The sequence below is a fragment of the Pleuronectes platessa genome, chromosome 5 (assembly GCF_947347685.1).
Source record: "Pleuronectes platessa chromosome 5, fPlePla1.1, whole genome shotgun sequence".
Taxonomy (NCBI): domain Eukaryota; kingdom Metazoa; phylum Chordata; class Actinopteri; order Pleuronectiformes; family Pleuronectidae; genus Pleuronectes; species Pleuronectes platessa.
The window spans coordinates 26,837,597-26,862,899 of NC_070630.1; the positions used below are offsets into that span (position 1 = coordinate 26,837,597).

The following is a 25,303-nucleotide window of genomic DNA, read 5'->3' on the forward strand; positions in this document are numbered from 1 at the left end:
TAAATTATAAATACTTGACAGCATTTATGTTACACAATCATGTATGAGTCTGTGTGAGTCTGAGAGAGGCATCTTGAGGTTGAAAGAATTATAGCTCCATTATAACTCCATGGACTGAGTTTATTTTAGCCTTAAGAAATCAATTAATCTCAGTTTGTTATTGACGCCAACATTCATGTGCTCAGAAACCGAGATGATTGGGCGGGGGCCAAATTAAGTGTGCAGATCCTGATGGTAGTGTCGAGGTGCAACAGTGCAATGGATCCTTGTTTTTTTTACATTCTACATTCCTTGCATTTGGATAGAGCATACCTCCGATTGGCCACTTTACCACCTTATTGCATATACATTTATTGAGATCAGATGGATTTACCATCTACATAGAAATATTATGTCTTCATTATCTACACATTGGTAGATGCTTTACACACCTAGCACTATTTGATACTGAAATACTTTCCCAAATCTGGAACAGCTACAAATCTCCCCTCTCTTAATATTAGTTATACCCATGCCTGACATTTTTCATAAAGGTCTTGGCATTATTTCTTGAGGAAGTCCAAAAAATCGAAATAACATCCTCTCTCACAATATTAAAGAAAGGGATAAAAAAACAAATCCACCCCTTTGCTATAAAATACCCTGTACCCCACCTTTCCAACAAGTTTCTGAACATCTATTCAGTAGTTCTTTCGTCTGCTAACAGACATACACACAGCTATGAAAAACCTGTTAAGCAGAGAAAAACATATCGTAGTCAGCAACCAGGCCGCTTGGTACCAGCTCGTACATGTAGGGCCTATAGATGCAGATGCCAAACAGCTGAGGATCAGGTGAATCTTTCACATCAGCCAGCTGAATTCTGCACTTCTTCCCCTCCAATGTGCTGCAGCTCATGCTCTCTGCCTTTGGTCAGTGAGAAGTCAGGGTCAGGTCGGCACAGCCGAAGGCAACGCTATGAAATAGATAAAAAAAGTCGACAATTATTTCGTACATAGGTGAACTGTCATAGTTGACGGACAACTTGCTTATGTAAAACTAAACAAGTTGTGAGTAAGTTGGATAATTAGTTTATTGTTGTTGCAGTGGTATTCGCAGTAATTACTATCAAGAATACTGCAATACTATAGAGAATGTAGTTTGTACTAGTATGTAATATTTGTACTTCAAATTTAGGCATGTAGAACTTTAAAAGATCTTCCTGCCGACACAATAACAATAATAAATACTTATTCTAAAATTCACAGCTTATTTAGTATTTTGATGTGGATCTAAACTTCCTGACACTACATTGGAAGCTTGAGCGTCATTGTGCCAAGCTTCCTCATGCTTGTTGAGTGTACTGACTCCAAGTATTCATTAGACTTTAGCTTTTTATCACAGCATTTTATGTGTTTTATGTGTTCATAATGTTTTGCATCAGAGTTTTAAGAGGTTAGCCAGGGATCATGAAGCGAATGAACTGGATGTTGGTTTCTGTTTCATATAGTCATAAGAAGCAGAAAGGACTCATGCCATCAAGTCAGTTACTCTATATTTACTTATCGTGCTAAACTAATCACATTGTTAAGAAACCTTTCCATTGCTTAAAAGGTCCATATATTCCTGAGCAAACATTAAGAATAAGGTTCATGTCACAATAGTACAGTTTTCACATGAATCGATTTCATCATTGTCCATACCTGACTGAGGGTTCCAGTCCCAGTTCCCAGTTTATATAATGCCCAACCTGGCACAAGTACAATGGAGGACAGGGCCAGTACCCAGCCCACCACATATGCCCAGAATGGGTACACATACCAGCGATTGAAGGTCAGAGGCTGGTACACCACCAAGGAACTTATAAAAGAGACCTGAGGAAGCAAAATGAAAGAAAGTAACCAATCTAGCATTAAAAATGGGGCTGTGTGGATATTCATAATCATTTCGTATCCCAACAGTAAGGGCCTGACTCACCAGTGAGACCAGCGGTGTGAGATAGAGCCAGCAGATTTTAAAGAATGTATTGGCACGCACACCCGTCATATCCTCTATGATGTCATACAACCGCTCGACCCCTTAATGGGAGATAAGGATGGATTAATGTCACACAAAAATCAGATGAAAAAAATGTGTGCAAATGACTCCAGAACTTTACTCAAGACACGATAGATATTATGGGATATATTATTAAGATACCACACTTACCAAATACCCATCCCAGTGCCAGGGTTTCAAACACACACAGAAAGAGGATGCAGGCTCCGTTACAAGCGTAGTAGTCAAACATTTGGAACACATACATCCCTCCCTGAAGCAGAGACAGTCATTTTACTTTATATTTACTGTCAACCTCACATGTATGAAAGCCCGTTAGAGAAACTTTTTTAAATTATAATTCATCAATTACAAAACACAACACCCGAGTACTTACCTCAGTGATCATGATGAGCTGACAAAAGAAGCACGTGAGGCAGAAGAGAAGGAGGAAACGTTCCCGTCGGCCTGCTTTGCGCATTACAGCAGGAAACATGTCTATGATGGACGTTATCGCTACCTCCATTGCGACAAACTGTAGAGACATCAAACAAGACAGAAATGAGCACATGTCCAAATGGAATTGCCTCTCCTTTAGAGTCCATGCGTGTGTCTTACTTGTGTGTCCAGACCCAAGAGAAGGAGCATAATAAAGAAACAGATGGACCACAGCTGAGGCAGAGGCATCATGGCCACAGCCTGAGGGTAAGCAATGAAGGCCAGTCCTGGACCTGGAGAGACAACAGCAGAATGGATCATCGACTGGTCTCCTACTGTCTGCCTCTGTGTAACTTACTGGAAATATCAAATAGGTTTGAGATCTATCTAATTCCACAAAGTTCTGTCTGTATGTCTGTCTGTGGAATGCACATGTCATCTTATCGGCTTCACATTTGACATGTGCACTGTTAAGGGCTCAGAGAAGTGCAGTGAAAATTTAATAAACAGGCGTCCAGTGCTCTGTAACAGTCAGTTGAGGTGGGGCATTGTGCCTTCAGTCTGTGGGTTGAGTGACTCTTCTGCTTCGTCCTCAGATAAACTAACAGCAGCAGTCGGCAAGTGGCTCAAACAGCAGTTGTGTCAATCATTCAAACTTATAGAGGCCACAAGTGTGAATGGTAATGAAAAAGATTGTTTCATTTCAAGAAAAGCGTTGTAAAATCGCTTTATTGCCGATAAACCAGGTAGAATAAAAGCAACTTTCCTGACCCACAAACCATAGACTGTTTATAAAAAAGCTCTGCACAATTTTTATTTTACTGTATATTCCAGAAGAGTTTGAAGAGGATCAGTAATGACAAGGAATAACTGAAGTAATTCTGGAGTATTAACAGAGGTAAGGCAAACAGCCCATTCCATGTAGGCAGGATTAGAACAGGCACTGTAAGCCTGAATGATGCACAGAAGGAGGTATGGTTTTCAGAAATGAAATACAATTAAAAAAACAATTGGTAATAGTTGCAAATATTCTATTACACTACTTTCGGAGTTCTAAGTTTGCAGCACCACAGGAAACACTGCCACATGTGCATGTATGGGGAATCTTTTCTGAACTCGCTCAAATCAAAATCCTTTGGGACGACGGGGTTCACAAGTCTGTGGCACGGTTATTATGGGGGGCATGGGCTGAAAAGTTTGGGAACCTCTGCTGTGGCTGATGTGGAGTCTGCCGCCTGATCGTGTTTTATATATGGGTAGATGAGAGAGAGAGGCAACACGAGCATGAGTAAGACCTGACAACGACTGAAAGCAGTCAGATGTGATGCGTGGGTGTGCTGTCAGGTGCACAATGCTGCTAAACTGGTATGGGCCCAAACGACTGTTGCTCTGCTTATCATGTCCTCAAGATGGCAGCAAAGTGTTTATGTAGATTTTCAATCTGTTCAGTAACTACTAACTATACATGTAATAGAAATAGTTTAAACTTATATTTTGAACATAATTGTTAGAACGCACAGTTTGAAGTGAATCCAGAGCTCTACGTCAACCATACTTATTGTTTTACTGTCCATTGTATTATATCCTTAGACACAAGCTTTTGTGTATAATGTCTGCAGAGGCTCGACCTTTTCTTTCTATCTCTGATGAATGTAATCCTCTGTTCCTGTCTGCACACAAAGCGTTTCACTTATCTCCCTTTGTGGTAAATGATGTCAACAGTGCAGGGAAGTGCTTTAAGTTTGATGTGTTGCACAGTCAATGCCAAGTTTATGTTTCATGTGTAAAATGAGGAGGACGATTGTGTTCTAATTCTGAGGTTTTGACTTTGATTGTATATGATGATTAACAATAGGACTGCTCCTCAAAACTTAAGCCAAAGCCTCTCCATCACCACCCGGTGGCAGGCTGCCTCCTCTGTGTTAATGGATGGGTAGATGTCTAGACTAGATATTAAAGTAAATGTCAAATATTTCCCCCCCAAAGACAGTTTCTCTGATTTTAGAAAGTTCTTATCACACTGATGTTTGTCTAAGCGTTATTTTTTCCTATAAGTTTGCTTTTGATGATTTCGAAACAGGGTGAAATGTCATGATTGTAAGCTTGTGATTGGCTATCCCCACATCGCTACTGCACAGACTCTGACTCCAAATGCACAGGATGGCAGCGTTCGTGTTTGAGCTTAATAGTGTCAGGAAATGAAGAAGGTGAAGTCAGTTAAAAAAAAAAAACAGTCTTCAGTAATTGAAGTTAAAGTTTAAAGTAAGAGTAACAAGATGACACTCCAAATGAAAATGAGTAGAGGCCTCCCCTGCAGAGTCATAGTTGTGACAAGTTGCCAGAGTTCAGTTATTCTAATGAAAAAGGTTTATCTGTCTGAATGCTCCTGGTGGATGGCTTTACCTGACTCTGCCACTTCTGAAATGGGAATGCCTTGCTCATGAGCCATGAACCCAAGCACAGAGAAGACTGCGAACCCAGCTACCACACTGGTAGCACTGTTCAGCAAACACAGCCACAGACAGTCTCTGCAAAAAGATTATGATCCATGAGCGTATAGTCATTGTTGATCGTTTTAATACACTGTTGCTTATCTATTGATCAGGTCGAAAAATGAAAGAACTATAAATCATTTCTTAAACTATGTTTTGGTAATTAAAAAGGCCGAACCTTGCTGGAGAGTCACACCCAGGGACACAGTGACAAACACTTACTTATAGCAGTTGTTGTTGTAGGTGTTGTAGCTGCCGAGCACAGTTAAAGAGCCCACACCCACACTGTACGAGAAGAAGATCTGAGCCCCAGCCTCCATCCACACCTGGTTCAACAGAGCAGTGCTGAGCTTTGAGGATTTGTCCACTTACTCCGATGACAATTTTACTACCTATATGTCGCCCACCTGAGGGTCTGTGAGTCGTGAGGGTTCAGGCAGCAGATAAAACAACACTCCTTGCAAAGCACCAGGAAGAGAGAGTCCACGGATCAGAAGAATGAATAACATCACATAAGGGAAGGTAGCAGTGAAATACACCACCTGGGGAAAAGACATTTATAAACATGTATTGTAAGCTTTTAATGTGGCACAGTCTGGAGCCGATATAAATACCTTGCCTGTAGATCGGACTCCTTTCCAGATACAAAAGTAGCAGGTGACCCACACGGCAATAAGACACAACAGCACCTCCCACCTGATGCTGCCTATCTCCTCAATCCCCCCTGAAATAGCCAGCACTCGTCGTCTAGAAAGACAAATGATCAACAAGTTACAAAATATTTTATTCATTATTATTTTGTCTTGCATAAGACACCATCATAATGGTTATTTAGAAGATGAGGAATAGCATGGAGGCTGAGTTTGTTAATGACAGTCATACTCCCAGAATTCTGTGGCAGCAGAGGATGAGTTCGTCTGATTGGGCCATTGAATGGTGTTATTTCTTGTTGAGAAGTCCACACAGTCATCTATAAAGGAGATGAAAGGGAAAAAAATTGTTTATACAGTCTAACGTTTTTTTCACAGTTTTGTGAACCTTTATGCAACTTTCTTTCATTTCCACGGCGGTTTGAGATGCAGGAAATGTTTCTTGATGCATCGTGTGGGTTTAAAACAACACTTAAATCATTGCTATTGTTTTCATACCGTATATCTGAGAAAGAGAAAAAATCTGTATTGATAAATGTGAGTTAGGAAAGCACCTAATAAAATAACCAGAATTGCAGCGCTGCAGTTTTGTGCACCTGCCATCAGTGCAGTTTCCATCTGCATACATTTTTCTGTATGAGGTCACACTTTGACCCTTGAAATATAATAACAATTTCTGAGAGACAGCTATTCAAAGCTTGAAGAAGATCCTTAAAGGTAAATTTGAGTATTGTTCAAGAGGCCAAACTCATGACTAATGAGGTCACTGTGACCTTTGACCCACAACGTTTAATGTTAACCCATGAGTCTAAGTGAATATCTCTGCCCAAATTCAAGCAATCCATGGATGTTTTCCATTTCACTGCTTTAGCTTATGGCTCCTGGTTGTTGTGCTGGTAAGTTCATTTTTAGACCTGTGCTTTTTCAAAATGTAAGCAATGAAAATGATCTGTAGTTAGCAATAACGGCCACTGTTTATGGCAATGATCCAGTCATTTGTCTTATATAATAACATCAGTAAATCAATCATATATTATTGTCCACTCTGTGACACAAGTTAACCTTTGTACCTGTGTTCCAGTCGTTGCTGCAGCTGGACCAGGGCAGCTGGGAGCTGAAGGAGAACACCAGGTAGAGCAAAGCCCAGGCAAGAATGATGATGTAGGTCATACAGCTGTAGAGGACAATCAGCAGTCCACCATAGCCGATTCCTGCATGAAAAGACATTACCTACATTACAAAAACCTGACTTCCTCCATTTATCTTGTACCCTAAACTCTTTTTGCAAACAAAACCTACCATTAAAACTGCTCACTCACTGAAACCCTGAAAGTTATCTAAATATAAAAATAATACCAATCCAAATAAAACAGGTTTACTCAAGATGTCACCTAATGGAATGTATATATAGCATTTAATGTTTCATTACCAGTCTTTATAAATATATTAAATAATATATATATCTCCTTCAATTTAGCCTTTTGTGATACTGTTGGACTTATCATGGTTTTCCAAAATATGAATTGTCAAAACTTACAGTATGACATTTTAATGAGAGATTCAGGTGTCAGAAGCTTATCGACCGTATGTTAAAATGAACACAGACTCCGGAGCTAATGCGGAAGTGTTCTCTTAAATGAGCAGCAGAGGGCGACTCCACAGGTTGCGAAAAAAACTCTGTTTCTACAGAAGTCGATGACAAAATGACCCAAAATAGAGTTTATGGTCTCAATTAAAAGAAGTCTTCTTCAATTTAGCATGATGTTCATTTCATAAATGATGGTCCAATTTAATATTGAAAATAAAGCACGCATAGATGCAGCTCTCAGGTGTAGGTAGGTGTGCAGTGTCCTCAAGCTCTCAGGCTCCAACCCCCTACTCCACCCCATATCGTCACTTCTTCAAAAAAGACAAGATGGCGCAGGACAAAATGCCAAACTCAAGGCTTAAAAAAACATTAATGTTTGTCCAAGATCTTCTGGTAAGTTTGGTTTTAGTTAGTTTTGAGATGATAGATCTGAATGATTGATCGAGGGCGTGCATCTTTTACCTCTTCTGCCTAAACCAACACTGACTCTGATGAAATCAGTTCGGGAACTTTATCAAAGGCTATATAGCCCTTATTTTCCACATATGCAATATAACTATCCACCTTTAAGTGGACTTTGATGTGTTCAATCAGTAGTGTGCTCCTTAAAAAAATCTCGATTCCTTACATACAAATGCTGTTTTGCCTGCTCATAAAGTCCATGTTTTTGATGATTAGTCAGTGCCCTTCCATTTTTTATATTAGTTTGTGTTGGCTCCATGTAATTTCAGAGTGGGTTACTGCCTCACATATTCTCCCTTTGTGAAACATGAAACATTGAACCGTCTTAACTGAAGAAAGACGTTTTACCACTGTTGGTTAAGGTTTGGTCAAACATTAAACTAACAGCCAGTCCTGCATCAATCATCATTTCAAAATCGTCTCCAGTGAATCATGTTTTTTCGTCTGGCGCTGACACAATACTGCATGTAGTGTATACCTTCTGCCAGTGGGCAAAGTTTCCTCCAGCAGGTCACGCTGCCCTCCTGGGTGTACTGGCCTATGGTGGTTTCCAGCAGGAACAGGGGTACACCACATGTCACCACGAATACCACATACGGCACCAGGAATGCACCTAAATTCCCCAAAAAACAACATTGCTACCATACAATTGTTTTAGTGATAATCTATGTAGTGAGCATCATATTTGTTTACCCCCTCCGTTTTTGTAGCAGAGGTAAGGAAACCTCCATACGTTGCCCAGGCCGACAACATTTCCCGCCACGGCCAGTAGAAACTCCACCTTACTGCCCCAGTGTCCTCTCTCCTCCACATCCTCCTTCTTGTTTTGTGCAGTAAATTTTTTATTCAACATACCAAAAACCTCCGTCTGGACCCAGTCGTCTTTGTGACCCTGGTACTTTGTCGTCCAGGTTGTCTCCACCTTTATATTCACTTCTAATTCTGTCATGTAATCAGCAACTTTCTGTCCAGTTAATCAGTTCTCAGCGGAAATGTAAATTATCTCCTGCTGAGCATAAATTTCAATCTCTAAACTACAGGGATTCCAGTAGAGTTCATACCTCTGCCAACAGTCCCCTTATGAAACCACATTTAAATTCAACAGATTTTTTGTTGGATCTGCACCGAACTGCACACACTTATAAATATCGCTCCTCTAAATATAGCCGATTTTATTCATCATGAAAAAAATGCCCTATCTTGCAACTTTAAAGAAATTAAAAGGTAAATCCTGGATCTGCCCCCTGATCTGGATTACTTAAACATAAAAGTCATAGTCTCTGTGCTTCCAGACTTCTGTGTCAGTTCGACTGCTTAGTTCAGGATTCGTCAGGTCAGTTTCTGTGTTTTTGACCTTGGCTCCAGTCACTAGTTTTTTTTCTTTGTTGATGGACTCGCAATCAAGCTTCGCCTTTGGGTTTAATGTTTAAAGTCTCTTATCCGCCTCTGCAGCTCTTAGTATCTGCATTTTGATCTAGAACAACCCTCCAAAACGTTACATCTCTGTATATTCATACATCCCCATTATTTCCTGGACGAAGAAGTGGTGTCCAAATCAATCACTGTATGGCAGTATTATATTCTGTGTGATATCAGATCTTATAAACTGGTAGAGTATAGAAGTTACAATAGCAAAAGTTATGCTATTGACAGTGATATTCTAATTATTAATTTGTTTTTATTTAGTAGAGTCTTTTTAAGAATTACACTACAACACTTGTTGTTTTTTGCATTGAGTGAACTTTTGTTAACTCCTGATCTGGAAAAACGGGATACAGTGATCAACACAAAGATGAGTTTGACCTGCAAAACAGTTTTAATCAATTGGCGCTAAAGCAAAGGAGACCACAGCAGGACGAAGAGCAAGAAAAAGACATCTGGCCGATTTATCCGCCCAGTTCCACTGGTTTCTGTGCTCCTGTCTCTCTGCTGCCTCTGTTGATCAGGCGTTAGGTTGCAACGCTTCATGTTTCCGGCAGTATCCCACACCAGCAGCTCTGCCTGAGCAGAGCAGCAGCTGGCCGTGTACCTTGCCCACAGTGGCTGAGAGGAACCCTGGACCCATTCAGACACATTCAAAGGGGAGTCTCCCTTCTCCAATATGGCTTCGTAGTGGTGGTCTCCGCTGGTTGTCTGATCCCTGAGTGACTGCTGCTGGTCGAGGTCAAGCTGGGTATCTCCCATACTGTCCTCGGTGGTTGGAGGGCTAAGAAATAAAGTCAGAATGCCTTCACCCCTCTGTAGTTGTAGGGCAGCAAGGCCAGAGCGCCCTCTGTCTGACACAACCAGAGATACACTCCAGATGGACTCATTGCAAATAGAAGGACAGGTGGACTGCCCTCCTGCAGTGGAGCAGGTTGGTGGGAACGTGTCAGGATCCTACAGGAGAAACAGAGAGTGTTAGAGTGATGAAGAAAGTGGACAATATCCTCTTAGTTTTTCAGTTAATGCTCACCGGGGGAACAACAGTCAAGTAAGTGACAGCGTAATTTGAGTCTGCGGAGTCGAAAGCCCGCACAGTGAGGGTGAGTGTGACAGTGGCTCCTGCCTGAGCTGTGGCAGGAGTGTGGAGGTTCACCTGATCGTGGAAAGACCCTTGCTCCGCAACATGGAACCTGAAAAACAAAAACTCAAAGTAATTATATAAGAAATAGTTTATAATAAGCTTTATTTATTTCAATCAGTACACATATGATTATGATGGTAATAAGGATTCTAATAAAGCATACCATATTAAATTTTACTTTCCTACTTAACGTAAAGGCAACCCTCAAAGGCAATAGTCAGAGGGACCCGGCTGGCTATTGATTTTTGCCCTACCTGTGAGGTCCTCTCTTATGAAGATATCCACAGTCGTCATCCATGCTCAGACTGAAGAGTCGAGCCGGGCCGCGGTTTAGGATCTCAAAGTTCACCATTGTGCTGTGGCCAGGTACCAGGCGAGGGACAGACAAAACCTGAGGTACAGAGTTGTATTGAAATTTGGTAAAGGGAAGGTTACAGACCACAAAACAAAAAAATGATCTAAAGGACCGTTAAACACTCCATAGAATGAAGGGAACCTGCATATGTGGAGTGCAACCATTCATCTTGTCGGCTTCACACTTTGCATGTGTATTGTTAATGACCAGCGCTCTGTAGCAGTACGGGGGGGGGGCAGTGTGGCTTCATTCTGAAGACCAAATGGAACTTGTTCTACTTTCTCAGGTAGGAGTGGTCAGCGACTGGCAGCCTTTGACAAATAATATATCTGGATGGATAGATCATTTTTTTTTACCATATCAGGATGACACAGACATTCACAGGAGTTGTCTGTTATGACAACATCATTCAGAGATTCACTTCATGTTAAGCAACTTCAGTTTTTACAAAAGTAAAAGCACAACACTCCAGAGTCTACTGACATCTTATGTGTGAGGTGTGAAGTCCACACATTAAATCATTCCTTACATATAAACCACACATGTGAACAGTAACTAAGCAAATATAGATTCATTTTATGAAAAACATTGAATATAAAATCTTCACTGCAGATAAACCAGGTAGATTTGCTAATTTCACTGTGCACCAGACTGTTTATAAAAAGCCTTGTACACATTGTCCAGCACTCAAACAAAAAATTAATTGTTTGAGGAGGACTTACTAATGACAAAGACGAATTCGGAAGTAGCTCCAGAGCATGAACACAGAACAAGAGAACAGGCCATACCATACATGCAGCGTTAGAACAGGCTCTGCACTAGCTTTTTTAAAACCGAGTAAGTGTACTGAGCTCCTTGTTACAATTTTTATTAGATACTTAAATTATGTCTAACATCACAATGCTTTAGCACCTCTGTTGAGTACCTGTATCTGAACATGAGTGGGCTGCACCATCTCAGTGGAAACCCTCTCCAGCTTGTCTCCTCTTCTGTCTCGGCCTGTGAGTCGAACACAGAAGGGAACTCTGGGAACAGCCTCCACATATCCCACCATCTCGTCCACAGAGAAGGATGACGAGAGAGAGGGGGAAGAGGAGGAGTTCAGCTTCATCTGATGCAGGGTGTCCCCTTGGGCTCCCAACAGTGTCACGTGACTGAAAGACGCTTCCTCTTCTGGAGCCAGGCCTGTAACAGCCAGCACCAGAAAGGCAGGGACACCTGGGAAAAGTACAAAGCAGGTTTGTTAAAGGAAAGCCACATTCCAGGGCATGGTTATTACTGTGCGCTGTGACTCATACGTCACTTATTATTTGAGAATCACAATTACAATTACCTGCTACGGGACTACCCTCCACTCTGGCCAGACCTGGGTGTGTCTCATTGGTTACAGTGGCAAAGTAATACAGGAAATCTACACGGCTGTCACCTGGAGGTGCAGATCAAAAGCAAAAATCTTACATTCAGTTATATAGTATCTAACGTACTGGAAGTAATCTATTAATGGATTTCATCAATGTCTAAGATGTTTTTTCTGTACCTATCACGTTGAATGTGAGGTGTCCGTCACTCTTGGCGTGGACTTTCCACTGGCCTTGTTGTATGGGAAAAAGTAGGCTGATGCGGTACAGACCCTGAAAGTGCTCCAAGTCTGCCAGGGAACCTTTTTCACTCAGCAGAGACTGGCTTTGGCCTGACAAGGAGTTAAAACAGGAACAACAGCATTTTTTCATTGTCAGATGCAAAGACAGGTCTGGGTTGTAAAATATTTATTCTAAGCAAGTACAAAGTGCAGTTTCAGTCTATATAACTTCATTTGAGGTCACTGTGACCTTAACCTTTGACTGCCCAAATCTGCTCAGGTGATCAGTGCATCTAAGTGAATATTTGTACCAAATTTGATGACATTTGTCTCTCAAGTCATTCTTTAGATAACGTGTTCACGAGACAAAAGGTGAGGTCCCATTGACCTTAACCTTTGACATTTACATTCTGATCAGTTCATCCTCAAACCACATTTGAAGAAATTCCCTCAAAATATTTCTGAGCTGTTGTGGTTTTTAAGTCCTCTAAGGTCACAGCAACCTTAACCATGGACCATTGACCACCAAATCAGTTTGTTCTTGTGTCCAGGTGACTTTGACTGCCCAAATCTGTTCAGTTAATCAGTGCATCTAAGTGAATATTTCTACCACATTTGAGGACATTTCATAAAGTAGTTCATAAGAATGGGATGGACAGACATTGAACAATAGTGTCTATATATATTGCGTCTAGATTTTGCAGACTATAACTGTGTAACATTTACCTGAAGGATTGGTTAGGATACACTCAAATAGGACGCCAACGACATGTATGGTAACATTCTTCAATGAACTATCAACTCTGAAGGAATGAGCGAACATCAGCTCCTGGTCACTCTCCACATGGAGCAGGGTCACCTGAGGAGGAAGGATGCAGATGTGCTGTATAAATCTGAATGAGAAAAACTTGTTTCCACCTTAAAGGGCCCATATTTTACACCTTTCTGGGATTTAATCTGAGGTATTGGTACCCTAAAATGATATATCAGGGGTTTAAAGTAAAAAAAAACTCTCTCTGGAGCTGCCGACAGAACAGGCTGTTTTCGCCTGCCGCTTGAGCCCCACCTCTGATTGGCTGACTGTACTTTGATGGACATACGACTAGGCCTATCACTGATCTTATTCTGGCTTATTGACTCTTTCTGGTTAACACAGCTGAAAGTCCCGTTGTTATGTTTGTAACTATAGAAGACCAGCTACATATTTAGAGTCGGTTACAACAGGATATTTCTGAACGTGAAGTTACATCGTCCTCATGTTTGTTCAAGTTTTAGCAGGACAGTCGGCCAATGAAGGAGTAACCTCCCGAGTTACAGTATGGAGTTTCAATACAGAGTAACCTAGAGTTTAGCTAACAAGCTCCTAGCTCAGAAACAAGTCTGCTTGATGTCACGTTCGGTGTGGAGTGGTGGTGGTGGAGGTGACGGGGAGCTGGGGTGGTGGCTCCGGAGGCTGGACTGGAACTGGCTGGGTGGGGCGTAAAGACGAGTGATCCCATATGACTCATACGGGGGAGGAAGTACGAAACTAGACGTCTCCATAACATATTTCTTAGAATGGACTGGTCTAAAAGTCCATGGAGTGACTTTTTTCATACTTTGAGGATCCCTACTGAACCACTTCAAGTAATAATGGACAGTAAAAGCCCAGAAAATGTATTTTACACAATGTGGGCCCTTTAAAGACTAAATTTAACGTGTCTATAGTCACGATTTCTATAATAAAATACAATCAGGATGTGAAAGGTGTTGTTTGTGTTGACAAGGATAATTAGACCCCCACTAAGTCAGAAGTGTTAAATTTTCAATCTTTAATCTTACCATGTGACCATTTTAATTGCATAACTTGTAGTACATCTAATGACCCTCATTCAAAGATCTTCCTGCTGTAGGGGAGAGCGGGGTAATGTGGGACATCGGGTAATGCGAGACACCCCCTGTATCTAGGCAACGGAACACATTTGTGGTCATGTGACCATTATGTTTTCAAGCCCCTCCCATTCCCCCCTTGCCATGAAGGAGAAGTTGGTGCTGGTGCTGGTGCTGTGGAAAGTATGTTTTTTCACCCAAAAAATTTTTTTGCATGTAAAAGTAAATTTTATTGCTTTGAACTTAATCAACTGTTGTGTCAAAACAAACTGAATCAGGTACAAAAACGTATATTATACATATATATGTTTTATTTAGTAGACTCTTTTTAAGAATTCCAATATATGTTGGAAGTTGGTGAACTTTCAACATATAAAACCATGTGATTGATGCTAGCTGAAGATTAGCCTGAATTGCTAAGAGATGTTGTTTTTTCTAAAACGGTGGCTGTGGGGTAAATTGGGACAAATGCTGTGGGGTAAAGTGGGACACTGTCTCACTGTGCCACCATGAAGCACAATTTAGGTTTAGTCTTAAACATATTTTAGTGTTATATTACATTATATATGTTTTATTTTTAATGTCATAAACATTTTAGAAAAGCCATCATGCCAAGAAGTTATACACCAGGAAGACAACCTGGGGCCAAACACCCCTCGCAGACATGGAGATTGTAGCCGCTGAGGTCATGCAAGGAAAGGAGTCCTTAAGAAAAGCTGGAAGGGATAGAAATATTGATAAGACAACCCTCAAAAGATTCATAAAGAAAAAAGAGAAAGGGAAAGTAAAATCAGTAGCCTGGGGTGCAGTAGCTGAGGTAAAGAGAATATTCACAGATGAGATGGAGGAGGAGCTTGCCAAACACTTGAAACAACTAGCTGACCAGTTCCATGGCCTTGCTCCAGTTAAGTACCGTGAACTGGCATTTGAATACGCAGAGAAAAACAATATCCCTGTCCCTGCCAGTTGGACAGAGAAACAATGTGCAGGTAAGCTAGGGTGTGCAAGAATCAAAATAATCATAAATGTGCTTAATTGACCAATCCCCATGATTCTGTTACTAGTCCGATATTAGTGGTTGTCAATCTAGCTTTCAGGATTTTAACTATTACAACATGTGTTGTTATGGTAGTTTTAAAGTGGAAAAAGTAAGTGGACCACTTTACCCTGTAGCTGGGGTAAAGTGGGACACAATACCAATTTTTTTTAAAACAATCATATATTAACTGCCCTTTGTCCTGAAGACATTCTGATCATTTCCATTGCTAGGAAACATCCTGAATTAATGGGAAATGTGTACATTTTACTGATATATCATTTAACTCGCCTAGAGGGGAGCAAATGTAAAAAATGTCCCACATTACCCCGTTCTCCCCTACCTTGTCAGCAGCTGTGTTATCCTCCACTATGGCGGAAACCCTGTGAATGTCAAAGTTGGAGGTGAATATGGTCAATCCTCCTGACACGGAGGAGAGGGAAGAGTAGAGAGAGAAACGATCGGGTGACAAAGGTTGCATAATCCTCCTCTTTGTCCTTCTTCTACTCCTCCTCCTGCGTCTCCCTCTGACCTCCGGTGTGTGGTTGGGATCCTCGGTTAAGAGAAATGTCACCTGTGGGAATATCCGGTCAGAATAGAAATGTGCTAAAAATACCACCTGACTGATTTCCAGTCCTCTTGGTGGCACAATTTCATATCACAAGTAAATGCACAGTAGACGCAAGTTACATTAAACCATTTTCCTCCACTTTGAAGTAACCTGAGCTGTTTGTAAAACATGAAAACATCTTCCTATTTACATCTGAACTCATCAGACTTGTGTGCTTGGATGTAGGCCTTCCAGTTTTTTTCTGTATACTGATCACCTTGAAAGAAACTAAACTAACCCTAACTAAATCATTTCAACTGAATGTGTACAATACGGAACATAGAGTAGCTTTTATTTTAGGGAAATAATATTTGACTTTAAAACCCACCCTGCTCTGTTTGTCAAGTGCAAGTGCCTTCACTGCGTCAAACAAGTGGGCGTCTTTAGGGGAAGCATCAGTGAATACAAAGATCTCTGACAGCGGTGGACTGTGAGTGAGTGCCAGCTGTAAACACAGAAAAATTTAAAATTACTACGGCAACTTTCTCCCTATCCATGTGATCACTCATACCTGATCACTTCTCCTGGGGCAAAAGAATTAGCTTCTACTGTTACCTGAATAGCAGAGAGACACATCTCTGGTTCGTCTCCCCCTCCCAGCGCCATCAGGTTCTCCATTTGCTGCATGAACTGGTTTGGGTCATCGGTCTCATACACCGGTCCTACGGCTGAAGAAAATATTAGCTCGATCGTTTTTTGAGCAAACATGAATCAATTTATAATTGTTAAATTTAACCTTTTAAAGTATTAAAGGTTTATTAATTGATCAAGGCGAAAATTCAGTGGCCTTACAACGACTATTTTTGCCAAGATTCGGATTATAAAATAAGATAAGATCATGTTTCTTTCATTCTTTTGGGAAAATTTTGCCAAATGACAGAAGAATTTAGAAACATTATGTGATGTGCACTTTGACCTTTTAGTTTGGTCCATGTCTTATTAACAAAGGAGATTTATTACCTACACTGCAATGAAAAACTAGGGGGTGATCGAGATGTTTTGGCTTCACTTTTGAGGGGCTGTCATGTCCTCATTATGTGAGTCATGGATAACAGTTGTATGGTAGAAAGTTCTTAAAGGGATAGTTCACCCACAAACTTAATTTCACCCATTATATGTTATCCTCCTCCGGAGCCGCTTGGATCACAACGTACATTTAGGATAAAAACGTGTTATAAATTATTTTGTTTTGAGTCAAATTTGAAAGTCAGGGCTTATGGACAGTTTGACACCACAAGAGCAGTACGGAGGCATTTTATGTGTTTTTGAAAAATTGGTCTCCATTTAATTCAAGCGTAATGGATATGGCTGCAATGCGGTTCACCACTGAAACCCTCAAAGTGTTTTGTGGACTCAAGAACTTCATACTTCACCTGGGTCATGGAAGGGCACGAGTAGGAAGGTGCCTGTCTGCGCCGGGCTTCTGGCTCGGCTCTGGATGATGGAGTGAGCCCGGAGGCGAGCAGCAGTGATCTCCTCAAACATGCTGCCTGTGGTGTCCATAACAAATACCAAGGCAGGGGCCTGCTTCACGCTGAAGAGCCTGTCGAGGGATATGAAGACATAGTGATTAAATGGAATTGTTTGTGTACTACGAACCGGTGCAGCAGAGTGCAGGACTGTTGTGACAGATCAATGGCATGTGACTGAGGACAGCTGTGTTCCAAACCTTGTGTTTAAAAGCCTGCTCGTCATAATAGACATTTGTCTTTCTCTAGTAAACCCTGTAACTTTGTTTGTGTTCAATAAACTCTTTGTAATTCTGCATCTCGACCAGTATTTAATACCTTGAAACTTGATTCAATCATTCAGTGTAATTGTTTAATTCCAAATGAGGGGTTATATGCAAATTACCACCACAAGTACATATACTCAGCAGCTGAAATTCGTAACATGGTATATTCAGGAAGGGATGGGCCAACAAATTATTAAATCTTCAGTATTCAGCTGATTGTTTTTATTGTTATTGAATCTTACCGAAGGAAGGCTTTGTCACCCACGTTGTCTCTGAGGTCTCTCAGTACAGTCTGGGTGGCCTCAGTCGCCAAAGCAGCAGCTTCCACATGGAGGTAATAGTGAGGGGAGAAGAGAGGTGAGGTGCTGTCTTTGTTGATGCCGCCTTTAGCCCCCATATAGCGGCTACTGTCCAGAATTCCTCCATGACTACATTTACCTGGAAATTTAACAGCCGTTAAAACACTTGATACAGAAAATGATTTTGACTTCAGAGTTGGGCCATCATACCTTGTGGTTTCGGAGGGAAAGTGCTGAAGTAGCCAGTGGTGAGCAACTGGGAGTGCTGCTGTGCATTAGTCAGTCTTGGCATTAAGTTGTTTCGACAGGTGGCACTGAAGCACTCCATACAGGTAGGAATGTCCTCTGTGGGGTTGCAGGGTTGGGGTTACATGCCTTTAACACCACCATGCCTCTACCACCTCTACCACCTATGGATGGAATGTCTTTTCTTCAATGTCACATTCACTTAGTGAAGATGTGATCCAGTATGCAACATCTATATTTCATTGCAGTTAATCTGACAAGATATAGATATAAACATTTCATGATTCTCCCATTTTAGGACTGTGTGCGTTACTAAGAAATCTTGAGAAACTCTTTGGGTACTTTTGACTCCCTGGTGTACCTTTGTTTTGTTCTATTACCCTCTACGCCAGGGGTTTTCGACTGGTTTTGTCCCAGGGACCACCATTCTGACTAGAAAGTAATCCGCGGCCCACTGATGTGCCTAAGCGCGTGTGTGTGTGTGCCACGCGCGCGTGCATGTTGATGGAAGGAAGTTTTAACATTTGGCTTTCCATGTTGGTTTTATTTAAAAACCTCAAACAAATCTACAAAGATGTGTAAAAAACAACAAAAACGGTTGATTTTCAGTGCTTAAGAATTGAAAACTAAATTAAAATGCAGTTTGTAGTTGTACAGCCTCTCAGAACCATATGTACGTCAATAACGTTCATGAATTAAATGTACAGACATGTAGCTGACATGTTGAGAGAACGTTTAAGTAACGGTGATCAATAACAATCAACATAAACTGGGGCTACAACTGAATAGGGAAGATGACAAAGTAATACAGAATATGTCACAAATGATAATCATACAATATCACAGAAACAATTGAGGCCTACTTAAATTTAACCTCATGATCACCAGCAGCAAATCCCACCTATGCAAGAGTAGTACTGCTGTGTGTGTGTGTCTAGAGCTCTCCTAAGAAATTGTTTCTTAACCAGCGAACGTGGTAAAGTTGACTGTTATTGCAATTAATTGTTTTGGCTATTATGTCAATTTATTTTTCTTTTTACAAAGTATTTGTTTTTCGCTCTTTTGTTTTATTTAATATTTTCATTATTAATTCTGCCCTTTTGGGCCTTCTTTTTGGGAGAATACAAATTCCCATCATACAAATTATATCTCCAAGACCTCCTGAGAGTTTTTCTACCTAGCTCAACCGCTCTTCTACATCTACCTTTAACACACATGCACAGGGGAAAACTACTGGCAGTTTCTAGCCCCAAGCCAGTTTTAAGGTTTCCCTCATCACCTTTATATTATTTTAGAAATAATTTTTCTTATTTTAAATATTTTTCACGATAGTCAAGAGTAATCTGGAAATGTGTTGAAATATCAAAGCGAATTTCGCGGACCCCCTTCAATGCCGTCGCGGACCACCAGGGGGTCGCGGACCCCTGGTTGAAAACCCTGCCCTACTTAATCTTCTACATGTCTCTCCTTTAGTTGTTACTTTCATGTGGTCCCTCATGTTTGTTGATTTCCTGTTTTATTTTGATATTTACCTCAATTAATTTTCCGCCTGTGTCTAATCATTGTTCACTTTTTGTTGTGCTTGTGATTGTCTGCACCTGTCCTCTTGCATAAGTAGTCTCTTGGATCTGTTCTCCTTCTTTTGATGTCTCCAGTTCTGTTCATCTCCCCTGTGTCCTTGCTTCAGTCAGCTTGATGATTCTCCCAGTGTTTTTGCTAGTTTTTACCTTTCTTTATGTTGGGATTTTCCCCAAAATAATTCTGTACGACTTATTTATTGTTTATTAAACAAATGTATCCCTACTACCTGTCTGGAAGTACTGGTGATGACTATTGATTTTAGAGATACATAAAACTGCGTACAGTCATGTTATTCTGGTCGGATCGTTTACATTTTTTGCTGAAACTGCAGATTTGGGCCATAGTAGCAATTAAAATAAGCTTTTTCATATTTTTCAATGAAGATGTTCGATTTACCGTGTTGCAGTTTAGGCTTATTACAAGTTAATAAAAAGCAACCGGATGAAAAATAAAACATTACTGTTGTCGAGGCACTCATCTAAGTTGATTGACATCATGATATGCCTACTTAACAAATTCCTGGTTGGGATAGGAAAGTTAAAATAATCTCCTCTCCTGAACACTATTCCTTGAACCTAATGGATAACGTCCTAAGATCATGGAAAGCTGTGAAGGAGAATCACAGCTCTTAGTATGGCGGCTGCTGAAATACTTCTGGCTCACTTCACTCAGTTATGAAACTTCCTTAGCTAAATATAATTCTTAAAATCAACCCAAATGTAAAAATGTGTCCTTTAGTGCTTGGAGATCAAATACTTATCATGAGATCAGACAACATCCTCAATCGATGCTCATTAGGAACAAATCTATTCTAGATATGAGTTACCTTTAGCCACAGGGATGACTGGCTCCTCTGGCTGCAGCAGGTGGAGGTATATGGAGTGTCGGCCCATCTCCACCCAGTTACTGTGGCTGTAGAAGTCCTGGTTTAACACATGTTAAAAAGAGTTGAGGCCTTTCACGCACATATCTAAAGAAAATCCTTCATAGTTCTCTTGATCCTGTCCAATCTTTGTTAATAAACAAGTCTTAAACATTTCACATGCTACATTTGACTGGTGTCTAGAAGTAATGCAGGTTTCATTACCATTGTAATGTAGCCTATATGATATAAGCGGTATAAACATCTTTTGTTATCCTAATTTCGTAGCTACTTAGTACCTGCAGGGAGTGAAATAGCTGGCCCAAGCTGTGACGGGCACTTTGGTACTGTTTGGCCCTCACTGAGAGCAGAGTCTGAGCCCAGAACTGCCGTAACATCAGCGTGGCGCTGTCCACGCGCTCTGAATCAAAGTGGTACACCGGGTCAGACCTGGTGGAGCTCAGGAAGTCCATGGCGGCATTGGACTTCACCACCTCTCCCAAAGCTCTCCAGAAGCCACGGCCTAGTCTGGTCTGGGAGGTACGCATTTGTTACAATCTTTGGAATGAGATGTAGTTGGGGTGCATATATGAACTTTAATAGTTCTCAAAGCTCTTATGAAATCATCGATGTTGGCTCACTTCAGTCATGTAGGGTAGCCCTGAGAGCTCAGACTAAAGTGTCCCAGCAATGTTCAACACGTTTTAGTGTCCCCTGGAAACACTTTGATGTTTTGTGCGAATGTGGGGGAGTCACAAGTATTTGGCTGCGTCACGAAAACCTGGCTGTGTTGCAAGGATGTTGCCTCCATTTGAATGTGATTGGTCTAATTGCTTGTTTTCTCTGGGCCATGGTAGTGATGACCTCAATACTGATATTTGATGTGATTGAATGAAGTCTACAAACCAAAAGAAGGTCTCAATCATGTGTTCTAAACTGTATGTGCAGTAATCATCCTGACACAGCTCACCTGTTCCTCTTCAGGGTTTCCCTTCAGCGTCTCCAGGGTGACATTGAGGATGGCCTGCTCTGTGATATATTGGTGCGTGTGTGAGTCCCAGGACAGCGTTAACACTCGGGACCAGAAGTTGGGGAGGAAGCCCATGCATGGTAAAGCCAAGAGGAGAAGGTAAGCGAAAACAAACCAGCACATTAGCTTCCCACTTCCTTCCCAGATTCTGCTCATTGACATTATGCAGTGGAGATGGGCTGAGCAGGTCACATCCTACCTGCATGAAATAGAAGGCCTTTGCAGTCAGTCGCAACACAAACACACATTTCAAATTCAGCTGAGTTGACTCAACATCTCCAGGCAAGTGTTTTACTTATTCATGATTTTGTAACATGAAAAGTAGTTCCCTCTTACTAAGTGGAATATGAAGTGACCTGTCCCCCATTGTACAGAAGAGATTTGTGCTGATTTGAACAGCCTATTCCGCTCATCCATGTGTCCTTTTCTGTCATCACCCACTTCTTAACAATCCCCCCCACCCCAAAACCTCCTCCCATTTTTGTCAACTATGTTTGTACAGAGGCCCCTATTGTTCTTTGCCCACTTTATTCGGATACAATACCTTGGTTTTGTTCCCTCATTGTGTGCTGGTAGACACCGAAACAAAGCACCGTTAAACAACAGCTCCTTCCTCTCTGCCTCAGCCTCCAGTCAGCCAATCCGTATCAATTGATTGGTGTGCTCGGCCCAATTTTATTCTCATTATATGTGCTTCCACTAGGAAACATTATCAGGACACACTCGGTAAATTTCCACTGCTATGCGGATGACACCCAGTTATATTTGTCAATAAAACCTGAACAAAGTAATCAATTAACTAAACTTCGAACATGTCTCAAGGACATAAAAACCTGGATGACCCGCAATTTTCTCTTATTAAACTCAGACAAAACAGAGGTTATAATACTTGGCCCCAAACACCTTAGAGATGCATTATCTAATGATATAGCTGCGCTAGACGACATTGCCCTTGCTTCCAATGAAACAGTCAGGAACTTGGGAGTGATCTTCGATCCTGATTTATCCTTTAATAGTCACTTAAAACAAATTTCTAGGACCGCTTTTTTCCACTTGCGTAATATTTCAAAAATTAGACATGTCCTTTCCCAAAAAGATGCAGAAAAACTAGTCCATGCCTTTGTTACATCGAGACTGGACTATTGTAATTCATTAATATCAGGCTCCAGCAGTAAGTCGTTAAAGACTCTACAGCTTGTCCAAAATGCCGCAGCACGTGTCCTGACAAGAACAAAGAGAAGAGAGCACATTTCTCCAGTATTAGCATCGCTACACTGGCTTCCAGTTAAATCTAGAATAGAATTTAAAATCCTCCTCCTCACCTTCAAGGCCCTTAATAATATGGCGCCTTTTTACCTTAAAGAGCTGTTAGTACCTTATAAACCCGCTAGAGCACTCCACTCCCAGAATTCAAGCCTACTTGTCGTCCCTAAATTCTCTAAAAGTAGAGTAGGAGCCAGAGCTTTTAGCCATCAAGCCCCTCGGCTGTGGAATAATCTACCACTTTCAGTTCGGGAGGCAGTCACCATCTTTTCGTTTAAAAGTAGGCTCAAAACCTTCCTTTTTGATAAAGCTTATAGTTAGAGCTAATTAGTGCGCCAGAACGTTACTTGTTCTATTTTATGACACATGACACACAGAGCTTCTCTTTCCAGCTTCTCCTTCCTCTTCTCCATCCCTATCCCCCTTCCCCGGAATCCCTTTGCTTTATCACCCGCAGATCCAGGGCCTCTGTGGCCGCACCATGGATTGCGGTTTGTGGATCGCGCACCGGGGGTCGCGGTGTTGGATCCAGTGTGGCGGATTCTGAGTCATGTGGGCTGATCGTGGTGCTGGTGGCGGACCCTGTGTCGCGTTGGCATTGGGCACGGGCGGTGGACCAGGACCGCGGTGGTGGCTTGTGATGGGTCCTGGTGGGCGGCGGTGGACGGTGACTGAGGACTGGAGTGGCGTCTGGTCTGGATGGTGGATCGTGGTCTGGATGGTTGCTGAGAATGGACTGTGCTTGCAGCGGGACTGCTTGGCATGTCATGTTGGGGTTGTCCTTCGGGATGTCTACCCTCATCAAATGCTGCTAGAGACTTTGATTATTGATGATGTTCTACTGCACGTGGCATCTATTGCACTTCTGTCCGTCCTGGGAGAGGGATCCCTCACATGTGGCTCTCTCTGAGGTTTCTACATATTTTTACCCTGTTAAAAGGGTTTTTAGTAGTTTTTCCTTACTCTTGCTGAGGGTTAAGGACAGAGGATGTCACACCCTGTTAAAGCCCTTTGAGATGAATTGTAATTTGTGAATATGGGCTATACAAATAAAATTTGATTGATTGATTGATTGCTGTCCCAAAGGGAGAGTGCAAGTACTTATTCATTCATTCTGCCGGAATGACACAGTTTTAGATACTTGTACACAGATTATTAAGCAAAGTTTTGGTTTTTAACACCTTCAATCTTTATAGCTCATGGGTTGTGGTTCACATTAAACAACAGTGCATCATCTTTTGCTTAGTTTGTCCATCATTACTAAGGTAGTAAAATGGTAAATTAACTAGAGCTTAGTTTTGCACCAAAAATGCTCTTTCATAATGCTGCTATAATGTAATAAAGAGTATGCATGTATTGTTTTACTTTTTAAATAATGTTTTCTATTAAAAATGCAACTACAAACATTTCCACAAAATTGCACATACAGTCTAAGAAGTTACACAAATTAAAAGCGCTCTCTCACCTCAGTTCATCTGGTCAGACTCCTTCTCTTTAGACTTTGCTCAGATGTGCATTTTGCAGAGACGTCTCCGTTACAGTGCACAGGAACGCCGCACATGTAGATTTATATAACCTGTGAGCAGAAGGAGCTGTGTCTGCTATCACAGCTTTCTAGTTTGTGTATTAAAATGATGTTATCTCAACATTTGTCCGTCCTTGGGGTCTCATCTCAGGCCGGCTCCTCAGTAAGAAAAATAACATCCAAGTTACGAATGGAAGAAGCATGAGGGTCTGGTTGACACTGCGCGGTCTTGGGTGTGTTTCCTATTGAGGGGGGCACACCGTGAGACAGAAGACGTCCCGTCATAGCTCCCTTACAGCCTCTTGCCCCTCCTTACCCCCCATTATTGCATGGTGCATTGATTTACCACAAAAGGGCTGCATACATTATCAGCCAGGGTGTTTGACTCAGGCCTACCCCAACCCCCCCATGCCCTTTCTGTGTCCATCACTCTTGCTTTCATAATGACACCAAAAAAAACACTGCTGCTTTTCACAACTGCTAACACCACAGCCCCTTCCTCACTACCTAGTTACCCACTCTTTTAATGGCAATGCAAAGAAGGGCATCAGTTGCCAGCCAACGCAGAGGACAGTGTTGAACTTTGAGGGTTTGAATGTGGTGAAATGAACTGAGCATTCTCAAGCTTTGGTTTCTGTTGTTTCTGAGCTTTGGCTGTTTCTCAACGACATTCCAAATAATAAAATTTTCCAGAGCAGAAATAATACACAAGAAGTAAGTTACGTTGAGGTAGTTGTTGTGAACCAGGACACCTACAGAACCAGGAAAGACGAGTAAAAACATTTAGACATTGTGCGATGTATGTTACACCCCCCACATATTTCCAGAAAGAGAAGCAAGAGATTTCACTATTTTTTACTGAACCTCTTCAGTTAACTGGAAGAAGGTGGGCGGTGAGGTTTTTGCAGGTTTCCTGTTCACTTGCAGAAAATCCTCACAGGCCAGTGTAACCATCACCAGGTTTACAGTAACAACCACTTCTTTTCACTTGTTCGAATTGAATGCACAGACTATCCATAATTCTAAATAAAAAATTAAGCTGTAAAAAATGTAGAAGATTTTCACATGATGTCAAGTTCAGTCAACTTAGGCATTTTATTA

General features: G+C 41.4%; 2 protein-coding genes across 5 annotated transcripts; both read right to left on the bottom strand.

Moving 5' to 3' along the window:
- Nucleotides 1-337: 337 nt before the first annotated feature.
- Nucleotides 338-8,671, bottom strand: LOC128440441 (sodium- and chloride-dependent GABA transporter 2). The gene is made up of 14 exons (XM_053423152.1): nucleotides 8,340-8,671; nucleotides 8,125-8,259; nucleotides 6,667-6,807; nucleotides 5,829-5,916; nucleotides 5,561-5,693; nucleotides 5,354-5,488; nucleotides 5,169-5,272; nucleotides 4,858-4,982; nucleotides 2,635-2,747; nucleotides 2,414-2,551; nucleotides 2,188-2,290; nucleotides 1,957-2,057; nucleotides 1,683-1,853; nucleotides 338-955 (listed from the first exon to the last, which is right to left on the bottom strand). The coding sequence occupies exons 1-14, from the start codon at nucleotides 8,593-8,595 to the stop codon at nucleotides 848-850; spliced, it is 1,851 nt and encodes a 616-aa protein (XP_053279127.1). The 5' UTR covers nucleotides 8,596-8,671; the 3' UTR covers nucleotides 338-847.
- Nucleotides 8,672-8,794: 123 nt separating this feature from the next.
- vwa7 (von Willebrand factor A domain containing 7) lies at nucleotides 8,795-24,621 on the bottom strand. 4 transcript variants are annotated; one of them, XM_053423133.1, is made up of 18 exons: nucleotides 24,143-24,621; nucleotides 21,959-22,077; nucleotides 21,355-21,613; nucleotides 20,684-20,917; nucleotides 20,349-20,445; nucleotides 17,906-18,040; nucleotides 17,639-17,834; nucleotides 17,035-17,204; nucleotides 16,217-16,329; nucleotides 15,990-16,106; nucleotides 15,395-15,625; nucleotides 12,873-13,005; nucleotides 12,105-12,257; nucleotides 11,901-11,993; nucleotides 11,493-11,785; nucleotides 10,467-10,603; nucleotides 10,102-10,261; nucleotides 8,795-10,025 (listed from the first exon to the last, which is right to left on the bottom strand). In XM_053423133.1, exons 3-18 carry the CDS (start codon nucleotides 21,574-21,576, stop codon nucleotides 9,477-9,479), a joined length of 3,033 nt encoding a protein of 1,010 aa, XP_053279108.1. In that variant the 5' UTR covers nucleotides 21,577-21,613; nucleotides 21,959-22,077; nucleotides 24,143-24,621; the 3' UTR covers nucleotides 8,795-9,476. The 4 variants fall into 4 exon arrangements, with proteins under 4 accessions (XP_053279108.1, XP_053279109.1, XP_053279107.1 ...); XM_053423134.1 differs by lacking the exon at nucleotides 21,959-22,077 and having other exon boundaries at nucleotides 10,225-10,261; XM_053423132.1 differs by lacking the exon at nucleotides 21,959-22,077.
- Between the last annotated feature and the right edge of the window lie 682 nt (nucleotides 24,622-25,303).